Source organism: Homarus americanus, unplaced genomic scaffold, assembly GCF_018991925.1.
Source record: "Homarus americanus isolate GMGI-L3 unplaced genomic scaffold, GMGI_Hamer_2.0 scaffold59578, whole genome shotgun sequence".
Taxonomy (NCBI): Eukaryota; Metazoa; Arthropoda; class Malacostraca; order Decapoda; family Nephropidae; genus Homarus; species Homarus americanus.
Window position 1 is genome coordinate 4627419 of NW_024712913.1, and position 13640 is coordinate 4641058.

The 13640-nt window shown below is 47.2% G+C and overlaps 1 protein-coding gene across 1 annotated transcript; it reads left to right on the plus strand.

Moving 5' to 3' along the window:
• The first annotated feature begins 3186 nt into the window (after window positions 1-3186).
• Window positions 3187-13414, plus strand: LOC121864624 (isatin hydrolase-like). The gene is made up of 6 exons (XM_042363719.1): window positions 3187-3322; window positions 10875-11081; window positions 11651-11775; window positions 12113-12322; window positions 12482-12669; window positions 12942-13414. Exons 2-6 carry the CDS (start codon window positions 10906-10908, stop codon window positions 13125-13127), a joined length of 885 nt encoding a protein of 294 aa, XP_042219653.1. The 5' UTR covers window positions 3187-3322; window positions 10875-10905; the 3' UTR covers window positions 13128-13414.
• The last annotated feature ends 226 nt before the right edge of the window (window positions 13415-13640 follow it).

The window sequence follows — 13640 nt, forward strand, 5'->3', positions numbered from 1 at the left end:
AGAAGAGTTTCTTTTTTGTGAAGATTTTGGCGCAGAAACTACCGGTGAAGCAATTGCAAAAAGAGTTCTGGACTCTCTCACCCACAATGGGATTGCAATTGAAAAGTGTTCACATTTCACAACCAACGGGATAAGAAATGGTGCAGTGGCAAGATTGAAAGATTATGCACCGAACTGTAGAAGTTCTAACTGCGCCCTGCATCGCCAGAATTTGCATCAAAGCATCTACCAAGTGAGTCTGATTTGGATGCAGTAATGAAAAAGTGCGTCATTATCATCATTGATATCCAAAGCAAAGCTAAGAAATCTCGCATGTACCATGACTTCTGCGATGGGATGGGGGAGACTGAGAAGACCCTGCTGTTTCACAGCGAAGTGCAATGGCTATCAAGAGGAGTTGCATTGAAGAGAGTCTTTCAACTAAGGAAGGCATTTCATGGCTTCTTGCAAGAATGTGACTCACCGCATGCATTCTGTTTCATGCAAGAGGAGTGGGTTGATAAGCTTTCTTACTTGTGTGATATATTCACTGTATGTATATTATGTATGTTGTATGTATACCATGTATGTACTCTACTTATATACATTACTTCTCTAGTCAGTAGCGTGTGGCAATGCCCCTGTTTCATGTCACCACACGCTTAGATAAATGTGCCTGGCGACATTTGGAAGCTGCTAATGTACCACTTACTACATGTCGCCTGAGAGGTCAGAGAGAGGTCAGTTGACCCATATAGGAGTATAGGGACTACCTGCGCTTGTAAGCGCACCCTTGTATATTTCCGTTGAATAGAACCTACAGAACTCTACAGGTGTTTATGTTCGCTCCTGTAGTTAGAACTAAGTACCCCGAACATCTCCATTCACCAAGCTCAATGTGGTGAACCTCTCCCTTCAAGGGCCCGGTCAAGATGTGTTCACTTCCAATGACAAAATTGAGGCATTCAAATTGAAAATTTCAGGGTGGAATAAAAGAGTTGAGAGAAGGGACTTTTCAGACTTAGATGAGTTTGGGCAAGTGATTGCAGAGTCCAGGGATGAAGTCATTAACGACAAAATGATGACAGTTGTGTCCCAACATCTCACCGTTCTTCAGCAGAATTTTAACCACTATTTTCCTCCTGCAAATGGGGAAGAATAGGAAAAGAACAGTTGGATAAGAAAGCCGTTCCTTATCTCAAACTTGAACGACAGCAATCTGCCCACTCAAGAAAAAGAAACATTGATCTTTTTCAACAGCCGCAACCGCACCGACTTTTGGGTAGCAATGAGCCAGAAAGAAAGCATATGAGATGATTGCTGGTAAAGCACTCCAAGTTCTGGTGGCATTCCACAGCACTTTTTTTCTTTTCTTTTTTCCCTTTATCCTCTTCACCACTGATCGGCTCGTTAGCCGCTTGGGCGATCGGTCACGTCTCTGTTATGCACTGTTGGCAAGTACTGGGCATGCATCGGCTCCTGAATGTACCTGTACCTTCTCCAGTGTTGGTCAAGTCTGGTCTTGAAAGAGCTTCCACTCGGTGCCGTCACAACACTTTCTGGTAGATTGTTCCAAGAGTTCACAATTCTCACTTCGAAAAAGTTTGCCCTCACAGTTTTCTGGACCTGCGGCTTCTTCAATCTTGAGCTGTGACCCCTTGTGGGGCGAGCGTCCGCCAACTCCAAGTAAGGACACTCGACTGAGTAGTGCCCCTTGAGATGCTTATACACCTTAATTAGGTCGCCCCTTGCCCGACTGTAGTATAAGCTAGGCAAGTTAGGCGCTCTAATCTCTCAGGGTAGTTGAGGTGCCGAAGTGCAGGCACCAGTCTGGTGGCCCTCGTTTGAACATTTTCAACCAACTGACAGTCCCTAGCATATCTCGGGGACCAGACGGGGTGACAGTACTCCAGGTGGGGAAGCATTTCACCCTTGAAGATCGTTACGAGGGACCGACCGTCTAGATATCTGAAAGACCTTATATGACCCAATAATTTATTTACCTGATTCACCTTCTTCTCGCAATGGCCCGAAAACTTCAGCTCATTGTTAACATACACACCTAGGTCCTTCTCACATTCAGTCTCAAATAGTGCAATTTCTTCATCCCATTGGGACATATGACACGCCTCCTTACCGTTGGTACGCCCCAGGTGCATCTTCTTACACTTCATGACATTGAATCTCAGCAGCCATTTCTTCGACAATTCTTGGAGCTCACAGAGATCTTTCTGAAGCTCTTCACAGTCCGCATGGTTCTTGATTTCCCGAAATTACTTGGCGTCATCGGCAAACATTTGTATGGAGGAATGTACAACGTCAGGCATGTCATTTATGAAACAAACAAACAACAGCAGGCCCAATACACTGCCCTGTGGTACCGCTTGTGAGAGAAGGTTATCAGATCTGCTCACCATCAGGAGCAAAAAAAGGCAGAGGCTCGGAGAGACGATTTTGTCTGCGTGTAAGAGATTGGCAGCGACAAGAAATATCTCCCCACAATACAACTTGCTTGATGCAATTATCCAGCAACAAAAATCACAGTGAAAGTATCCAATACCATAATTATGTAGTTTGTGATGAGGCGTAGCTGCACAAATGAATTGTATGTGTAAGTGTTTATTATTTTGTACTTTGTACTGTAAGTGTAAATGTAATGATCAATTTTCTGGTCAGAGTCATGTGGGTGATATCACTGTTCAATACCAAGCAGGACAGCGGTTCATACACAAACAAATACATCATATTCATTATCAGTATATATATATATATATATATATATATATATATATATATATATATATATATATATATATATATATATATATATATATATATATATATATATATATAGGTCAGAGTCATGTGGGTGAGGAAGGAAGGCAGGGAGTGAGAAAGTGAGGCAATGAAGAAGGGAGGGCATGAGAGAGGGAGTGAAGAAGGGAGGGCACGAGAAAGGGAGGGAGTGAGGACGGAGGGGAGTGAAGAAGAGAGGGCAAAAGGAAGGGAGGGAGAGAATGAGTTCAGAGAGTGAGGATCTGACTAATAAACAAGTGAGTACGAAACAAAGAAAAATCGACTTCCGAAACTTTGAGATTCTTGGCCCCAGATGACATTTGGGGAAGAAGAGGAGGAGGGAGAGGAGGAGGAGGAGGAGGCATTACTGGGCCAAGACTAAGAGGGGAGTGAGGGAGGGACAGAGGGAGACCAGAGAGTGAGGAGCTGGAGCTGCCATAGTAACTAAGTAAGCCAGTTTTATACAAGCCGTGGTGGTGTGCACTAGGACTATTACCTCCACCTCCCCCCTCCCGCCTCACATTGCTACTTGGTGAACTCTTCTCAGGTGAGCCATCATCGTATTAACCGCTAACTGACGACAGATACTTGGCGTTGTCATTTGCTTGCATATTATAACGTAACTAAATTCTAAAGTGGGTGTTATCGCCGCCCTCGTACGCCGCGACAGCTGACTCCAATGTGGCCGCGCCTCGCCAGATGTGTATGTCGCTGTATTTTAAGCATTTCATGACCTTGTGATAATCACTGATTCTTACACCGTATTAAAATGGACAGCGGGCGCAGGTGTCAAAACGCGAGCGATACAATGATACAGAGTTAAGACGATACTGTGTTACAATGAGGATACAGTTTTATAGTAATACAATAATACAGTGGTGATACAGTGATACATAAGAACCTAAGAATGGAGGAAACTGCAGCGGGCCTATTGGCCCATACTGAGCTGTCCCATTTACACCAAACCCCTGTCGCTCATATGTCCATCCAACGTATGTTTGAAGCTATCATCATACAATGGTGATACCGAGATACAGATTCAAGGATACAGTGATGGAGTGATGATACAGCTTGTCAAGGCTTGGCATGAGTGAGCCAGTCAGATGGTTCAACAACTCATCTTGCCAACTAACTGACTGACTGATCGACTGATTCAGAGAGAGAGAGCGATGAGTTAACTCTTCCCTGTTAAGGTCACATGTTACCAATAGTTGTTAACACCATCAATACAAATTATGTGTCTAAGATAAAGATAAAAATCTATTTATATATACGAGTATTTTTGTATTCTGTCATCAAAACAAAGTGAACAGATAGGTATTGCCCCAACACAGATAAACACGTGACCAACTCAGCCTAGGTAGGACACGCCAGAGACACGGAAGGAGTGTGCACCTTACTGTAGCTTATGCCAACATTCTCCCCAGCCCAGCCCAGCCCGGCCCGGCGCCAGCATACGAGCACCTGGGAACACCTCGGCACTTCCTTCTTTTTTGATACACAAACCTGATTATAATTTATCATATTAAAGTTTTTTTCTTAACTAAATACACGAGCAACGGATCTGTCTCACTTAACTCATTGAATGCTGAGGGTGTTTCTCTCAGCTATACCTCATCTGTCTCACTTCCATTGAATAGTGCAGTCGATCTGTCTCAGTTAAGTAAACAAACCCAACTCCTCTTCCCCTCCCCCTCCCCCCCCTCCATTGTGTTTTGGGACATTTTTGGCTAATCAACAGTTTATCTCGTTTGGTATAACAAATCTGTACAGTTTTTGATGGAGGAGGTGGCGTGAGGGTATACCACACACACACACACACACACCTTGAGGATAGGGAGAATATCAGAACTGGATAACATTCAAAGGTCTTTCTGCCTTCAATATTGCTCTTGTACTGCAAAAACTTGAGCAGGAAAAGAACAGTAGCTGGACATCGACTGACCATCTAGTAAGCACATTCATCCACAACAAGTCAAGGAGCTGTGTACTGTACGTATTGGCCAACCTCACCAAACTCATCATAGCTACACCATCCTAAGATATCTTCTCGACTGTCTTAGTCATTCTACGATAGCCATGACAGTACAGTAATTATCGGATCATCTCTACGATACTCTTACGACACGAGAACTATTGTATTCCTGTATTTTTTTATATCTAAACGTGTAGCTTTACTGATGATTCTTAGTAAACTCTCTGATTCACTGATTCACTTTCTAATTCTGGTTGGGATCTCTTAATAACGCTTTATTAATGCCATGTCCCACCTCAGCCGCTCCCTACTGCTGCACCCTCACAGCTGACTTCACTTAGTCTATTTCTCTCCCTCTGTTTAACTATTTACGATAATAAAATGCCTTCAGCCTCTCTCTCTCTCTCTCTCTCTCTCTCTCTGGTATAAACAGGTAGAGAGGTATAATTAGTACCGTCTTCAACAGGTATAGACAGGTAGAGAGGTATAATTAGGGTCGACAAAACAGCTGTTCGTGTACGTCTTACATCGTGTTGACGTGTACAGACCTTGAGGTTATATCCGTCACCTGCCTACCGTGGTCAACCTCAACCACTACCATGACTTGCCAACTTATGGTATACCTTCCTAGCTATGGTCCATCACTTCTTCTACCATGATTGATCTGTTAATCTCTCTACCATCAGCTATCACTTATGGTACTTTTCTTCTTTCATGGTATACTAACGACCCTCTCTACTCTAGCTACCATAATTGGTTTTAAAACTCGCTACCATGATTTTTTTTACCATTATATGTCAACATCTCTTTTCTCTATACCATGAATTGTCACCTATGGTAATGTGTTTACCATGATAAGCTCTCCATAATGGTAAATCCCATAATATGTCTTCTACCATGCACGACCTACTACCATTTCTACCACATACGGTGAAACCTTTATTTAACGGACTATATAGAGATGAAAGTCCGTTTTATCGAGGGTCCATTAGCTGTGACCCCCACCCCCCCCCTCACACACACACCCCAAGGACACACCCCAAGGACGAAGAAAAAATAATTAGCGGAAAAAAATATGCGAGGAAGAAATTGTTTATCTGTGGCGGGCACGAAGCTTGGTAAAGGGGGCAAGAGGAGAGGTAGGGAGCAGTAGGAAAGGGCACGGGAGGGTAAGAAGGGAGGATAAGGGAGGGCAACAGGAGGGGAGAGGTAGGCAAAAGGGAGAGGTAAGGGACAGTAGGGAAGAGCAGGGGAGGGCAAAAGAGGGGGCAAGGGAGGATGGGTAAGGTGAAGGGTGAAGGGGAAAGGTGAAGGGGTGAAGGGAGAAGGTGGAGGGGGGAGGACAAGGGAAGAAGAGAGGTAATGACGGCTTGGAAGAGGGGGGGAGGGTGTTCCGGCTCGGTTTGTTCACATTTAATCAGCTGTTTTATGGTTAAGAATCACACACACACACACACAAGGAAGCTATCCAACCACAACCACCAATTTTGTACAAGTCTAATGGCTCGGTCACCTGACGTTTCTTACAGCCCAAAATAAACACTGGGCAGAAAATAATCTCTTTATGGGTGAATGTTTACAATGTTTACGTGTGATTATTTTTTTTAATGTTATCCCCGATGTTAAGCGGATGTTCAAGACTCATCCTATGTTCATCGTCCTTGTTCTGTCCGTATCCGTCTGTTCGTTGTTCTTGTTCTGTCCGTATCCGTCTGTTCATCGTCCTTGTGTTGTCCGTTTATTCACCGTCCTTGTTCTGTCCGTATCCGTCTGTTCGTTGTTCTTGTTCTGTCCGTATCCGTCTGTTCGTTGTTCTTGTTCTGTCCGTATCCGTCTGTTCGTCGTCCTTGTTCTGTCCGTGTCCGTCGTGTTTGTGACTTATCCTACGCGTTATTGCAAAAATTTATCGATTTTCTTGACAACTGGCAGGAACACTGACACCATCCTCCTCCTCCTCCTCCTCCCTCTTTTCCTCACCCTCCTCCACCACGCTCCTTCCTTCACCTCACCCTCCTCCCACCACCACGCTCCTTCCTTCCCTCACTCCTCCACCATGCTCCTTCCTTCCCTCACCATCCTCCCACCATGCTCCTTCCTTCCCTCACCCTCCTCCCACCATGCTCCTTCCTTCCTCACCCTCCTCCCATCACGCTCCTTCCTTCACCTCACCATCCTCCCACCACGCTCCTTCCCTCACCCTCCTCCCACCACGATCCTTCCTTCCTTCACCCTCCTCCCACCACGCTCCTTCCTTTCCTCACCCTCCTCCCACCACGCTCTTTCCTTCCCTCACCCTCCTCCCACCACGCTCCTTCCTTCCCTCACCCCCTCCACCCACACGATCCTTCCTTCCTTCACCCTCCTCCCACCACGCTCCTTCCTTCCCTCACCCTCCTCCCACCACGATCTTTCCTTCCCTCACCTCCTCCCACCACGCTCTTCTTCCTTCACCCCCTCCTCCACCACGCCCCTTCCTTCACCTCACCCTCCTCCCACCACGCTCCTTCCCACCTCCTCCCTTCCCACCCTCCTTCCTTCCTCCCTCCCTCCCACCACGCTCCTCTTCCTCACACCCCCCTCCACAGCTTCCCACCTCCTCCCACCCCGCTCCTTCCTTCCCCTCCTCCCACCACGCTCCTTCCTTCCCTTCACCCTCCTCCCACCACGCTCCTTCCTTCCCCTCACCCCTCCTCCCACCACGTTTCCTTCCTTCCCTCACCCTCCTCCCACCACACTCCTTCCTTCCTTCACCCTCCCCCACCATGCTCCTTCCTTCCCTCACCCTCCTCCCACCACACTCCTTCCATCCTTCACCCTCCTCCCACCACGCTCTTCCTTCCCCCACCCTCCTCCAACAACAGCTCCTTCCCCTCATTCTCCTCCCACCACATCTCCTTCCTTCCTTCACCCCTCCTCCCACCCACGCTCCTTCTTCCTCCCCTCACCACGCTCCTCCCTCTTCCTCTCACCCTCCCTCCACCCACGCTCTTCCTTCCCTCACCCTCCTCCCCACCACGCTCCTTCCTTCCTCCTCCTCCACCGCTCCTTTCCCTCCTCCTCCAACCATGCACCTCCTCCTCTCCCAGCTCTTCCTCACTTTCCCACATGCTCTCTTCCCTCACCCTCCTCCCACCCACGCTCTTTCCTTCCTCACCCCTCCTCCCACCACGCTTCCTTCCTTCCCTCCCTCCTCCCACCATGCTCCTTCCTTCCCTCACCCTCCTCCCCACCATGCTCCTTCCTTCCTCCACCCTCCTCCCACATCTCCTTCCTTCCCTCACCCTCCTCACATGCTTCCTTCCCTCACCCTCCTCCCCTCCCACCATGCTCCTTCCCCTCACCCTCCTCCCACCATGCTCCTTCCTTCCTCACCCTCCTCCCCACAAATCTCCTTCCTTCCCTCACCCTCCCCTCCCACCACGCTCCTTCCTTCCCTCACCCTCCCTCCCACCACGCTCCTTCCTTCCCTCACCCTCCTCCCCTTCCTTCCTTCCTTCCCCCTCCTCCTCCCACCACATCTCCTTCCTTCCCTCACCTCACTTCACCGCTCTTTTCCTTCCCTCACTCCTCCCACCATGCTCCTTCCTTCCCCTCACCCTCCTCCCACCATGCCTTCCCCTCCCCTCTCCCACCACGCTCCTTCCTTCCCTCACCCTCCTCCCACCCGCTCCTTCCTTCCTTCACCTCCTCCCGCTCCTTCCCTCCCTCCCACCACTCCAGCCCTCACTCTTCACCCTCCCCCTCACCCTCCTCCCCACCACGCTCCTTCCTTCTTTCACCCACCTCCTCCCACCACGCTCCTTCCTTCCTTCACCCTCCTCCCACCACGCTCCTTCTTACCTCACCCTCCTCCCCACCACGCTCCTTCCTTCCCTCACCCTCTCACCCACCACCTCACCCTCCACCGCTCCTCCTCTCCCACACTCCTCCCACCATGCTCCTTCCTTCCCCCACCCTCCTCCCACCACGCTCCTTCCCTTCCCTCACCCCCTCCCCACCATGCTCCTTCCTTCCCTACTCCCCCACTCTCTCTCTTTCACCCTACCCACTTCTCCTTCCCTCACCCTCCTCCCACCACGCTCCTTCCTTCCCTCACCTCCTCCCACCATGCTCCTTCCTTCCCTCACCCTCCTCCCACATGCTCCTTCCCTCACCCTCCTCCACCCGCCTCCTTCCTTCCCTCACCCTCCTCCCACCACTCCTTCCTCCCTACCTTCCCCTCCCACCACGCTCCTTCCTTCCTTTACCTCCTTCCCCAATGCCTCCTTCTTTCACCCTCCTCCCACCACGCTCCTTCCTTCCCTCACCCTCCTCCCACCACGCTCCTTCCTTCCCTCACCTTCCTCCCACCACTCCTTCTTTCCTCACCCTCCTCCCACCATGCTCCTTCCTTCCCTCACCCTCCTCCCACCACGCTCCTTCTTTCCCTCACCTTCCTCCCACCATGCTCCTTCCTTCATTCGCCCTCCTCTTAGACGGAAAGCATCACGATCAATCATTTAATGTAATAATAATAACAATAATAATAATTAACGGTTTATAGAAAGAGCGCCAGAAGGCTGAAAATATACAGATACATATTTGGGGAATAGTTTTGGACAATAATATACAAGTAACATAAGTGACACAAATGAGACATATAATAACTAGATGGGGAAAAGCTCAAACTACAGTTCATTTCAACATAGTGACGTGTAAGGACAATATTGGTGCCTGATTTATTACAAGTTATTGTTTTAATGGTTGGGACTGGGCTTTCTTATAGCGATCAGTTCGTGCGTGGGGCTGGATACGGTTGTAGGCAATCAGAACAGGAATTCGGAAAGGGATCTCAGGGTAGTAGGTGGTGTCGGGGATAATTGTAGAAGCTTCTTACAAATTTGCAGATGAGTCGTGGTGGGTGACAATGAGTCAAAAGAGTCAAGTGTGTTGAAGCGCTTCTTGATATGTGGGTAGGAAGGAGAGAATAATCTTGCATACCCTCTTTTGCACTGCGCTGGGGAGATGACCAGGTGGGGAGCCATAGAGCTTGGGAAGTATGAATGTTATTAAAACACTGAGGAGCTCGTTGCAGGAATCAGGGACTTGAGTCGGCGGAGGAGGTGGGAAACTGAGGATTTGATCCAGACTTTGCTGAATCATGCTCCTACGACACAATATTTTGTGACACTGAATCAGTGAAACTACTGAAAATCAACATGCACACACCACCATTTGCGCACACGCCATTCTTGGCATCTGCCTGCAGAGAGAGAGAGAGAGAGAGAGAGAGAGAGAGAGAGAGAAGAGAGAGAGAGAGAGAGAGAGAGAGAGAGAGAGAGAGAGAGAGAGAGAGAGAGAGAGAGAGAGAGAGAGAGAGAGAGAGAGAGAGAGAGAGAGAGAGAGAGAGAGAGAGAGAGACCAAAATGTTTTATTTTACTCTTTATTTTTAGACGCCAGATTTTAAAAGACTGAATTCTACAGTGCCACCAATACAAAGAAAATAAGCATAAAGTGAATCTCCATATAACGGACTAGTACAGTAGTCCGTTAAATGGAGTTCCATCTTAACTTGATATAACTGATTATCATTTATTATTATTATTATTATTATTATTATTATCATTTATTATTATTATTATTATTATTATTATTATTATTATTATCATTATTATTACTACTGTTTTTTTTAAACGTGGCCTCCAGCCTCCCCCAATAGCCACACCTTCGCCGCCATTTTATTACCTTAAAATTAACTATCCCAATACAAAAGGAACTACCCTGGCTGTGTTGAGTTAGTTGAGCCGCAGATCTATGCGGCATTCAGTGACTGTTGCCTCAAAGTCGATATCTGCGACTGTTGTCGGCTTTGGGGCCGAAGATCTCCTTCCCCTGAGCCAAAGCAATGTAGACCTAAGCAGAGAGAAGGACAGTCGACATCTCAACCAGGCAGTAACATAACTTCTGGGCTGCTGCTTCTGTTCGGAGAACACCTCCGCCAATCTTCATAGAAGCATCTTGCACTTGGTCCCATCCTACCAGAGGTTGTGAACACTAGAGGAGTGAAGCTACCTTGATCCCCAGTCTGAATTCTACTTCTACTATTACAACTACTTTTCACTAACACATATCTTTATCTTCACAGGTAAAAAAAAAATAATATTAATTCGACCACAATGACTCCGCCGCTCATAGTAGTGGTGCGGATGCTGGTAGCTACCACAACTACGACCATTTCGGCTGAGCTGGTAGAACTCTCCTACACCCTCGGAGTGGACGCCCCTACCTCCCCAAAGCTGATGTCCTTCACTCACAAAATTATTAAAAAAGGATTAAATAAACTGAATATTTGGTGAGTAGGATTTGATAGGATATTTTTTTTTCTTCCAAGGGATTTATTATGAGATTTTCTTGTCGTGTATTTATAATGAACTGGATTTTTCTGTTCCAAGATTATGATGTGGTGGATTTTTCTAATTCGATTTATGGAGAAGGGGATGTTTTTCGTTACTTGAATGAAGGTGTGGATGATTTTTCTCTCAGTGGACAATAACATCAACCAGGTAATGTAGACAAGATTGGGCAGCGCTTCAGAGCTAAACTACACTCACGTCCACGTCACCTGTCTTGGCAAGGTGCTCCGTTATCTGTACACTTCCTCTGTCTCATCTTATGACTAGTAGTTGTGCTCGCTTTACCTGTCTCTCTGCTAGGAGATAATATCTTGAGTAAAAGTTCAGATGGTGGTGATAAAGTAACAAGGATTCTGAGACCTTACTTGTCACTGCAGGACAACATGGCGACAGCAGTGAACAGAATGTAAATAAAATCATGTAAACCGTCCAGTTAAGAAACTAAAGACAAAAAATAAATAAATAAAAAAGTACCGCATAATTCACTCTTTGTCTCGGTCTGGTTCAGGGTGGAACTGAACGACTTCTGCAGCTCAGAGCACTCAGGGACCCACGTCGATGCCCCCATCCACAATAACCAACACGGCTGGTCCATTGAGGAGATCCCCACCAGCAGACTGTGGAGGGTGCCAGGTAAGGCCGCTGTATTGTTAGTGGAAAAAGTTTGTTGTTATATATCTAGTGGAGAGGATGTAAAGGGGTTAACAGGCTGACCCTGACGTGTGTGTAAAGACGCTTGTTACAGCGCTGTATTGTTAGTGGAAAAAGTTTGGTATGATATAGAGGATGTAACATGTTAAAGGGGTTAAGTAAAGGCTTGACCTGACTGTGTAAAGAGGGGGGGTTACAGCTGTGTGTGTGAGGGGGGGGCTTGTTACAGCTGTGTTTGGGGGCTTGCTGGAATGACAGAAGGTTTGTCTAAGGTTCGTTAGACCTGTAATGACTGTAAGTCTGTCTGTGCTTGTAACAGCTGTAGTGGTGGATGTTTCGGGCCCGATCAGCCAGTCGAAGATCAAGAACTACGAGGTGAAGGTGGATGACCTGACGCGGTGGGAGGAGATTCACGGGGTCATCCCAGACGGGGCACTGGTCCTCATCCGCACTGGCTGGAGCAACAAGATCAAGCAGAACATTAGGGAGTATGCGGGCCTTGACCAGCACAACAAGATAAACTTCCCAGGTAAGAATATAGACAATAGACATAAAGAGACTCAATGCTTTATTATACTGTCACCCTTGACAACTATTAACTGTATTTGTACTCAAAACCCAAATCTATACTTGTACTGATATATCTGAATCCAATTGTGTAATTCTGATGATGACTTAACTATCGCAGGGGTGGGCAAAGGCGCTGCTGAGTGGCTAGTTAAGCACGGCAGCCGCAATGGGCACACGAAAGGCATCGTGGGCGTGGGTATTGATACTCTCTCCCTGGACAAAGGTCAATCAGTGCGCTATCCAACCCATGTCGCGCTCTTTAAGGAAAACATCTACGGTGTTGAGAACCTGGCCAACCTGGACAAGGTGAGTTGCTACCATACTACCAGCCAGCGCACTCTGGCGCCGCTTACTCTGCTCTTTTTTCACTGAACAACTTAAAGAAGTTAATGATATGACAGGAAAGTATTTTCTTATATCATGGGTTCCATTCGAGGATCTCTGGTCCAGTGTTGCTCTTGTAGTATTGACTCTTGAACTCGGAGACGCTGGTGTAGCAGCTTTCCTAAATACAAAGCTTGTGGACTTGAGGGGAACACCAGGTCTGTCAGTGTTGATGCTGTATTTCTCTCCCGCAGCTGCCAGCGACGGGCTTCTATGTGACGGTGATGCCCTTGAGGATTGGCAGAGGCAGCGGTTCCCCCGCCAGGATAATCGCTGAGGTGGGTGAGTTACCTCCAGGGACCTCTACAGCCTCCTCTCCGGTCTCCTCCATTTTGATTCTGCTACTGGTGGCAACTCTGACTCTGGATTGGCTCTTATAGGCCCCTGCTTCTAATATGAATACTTTACCAGCATCGCGAGAGCCATCGGGAGCACCTGTTGGTTCACCATCTGCCTTCATTGCTTCCACCTCCTACATTCTTCCGATGGCGACGTTGACGACGAGCCCTCTCCCAGGATCAAACTATCAACACATTATGACAGTACAAGACATCAACAGTGTAATTCAGTGTAATTGACGTAATTCACAATATAATTATACTAAAACAAGGAAAGTGTAATCTATCAAATAGTATATATTTTTTTTTTTTTTTTTAAAGATTTCAGATAACAACAACAACAACAGCAACAACGGCGAGTAAAACCATCTTGAAAGCCAATGTACACTCGCAACAAAAAGTATCGGTGCATACTGTAGTGTGAACAATTTGAGACCAGTGACGATAGGTATTGCGAAAGGCGAGTTGTTCCAGCCGTATGTTGGCAGCCCTGTAATCCAGTTGAGCAGCTACTATGGCCTGGTCAAGTGAAACAAACCGTTATAAATAAGGTCG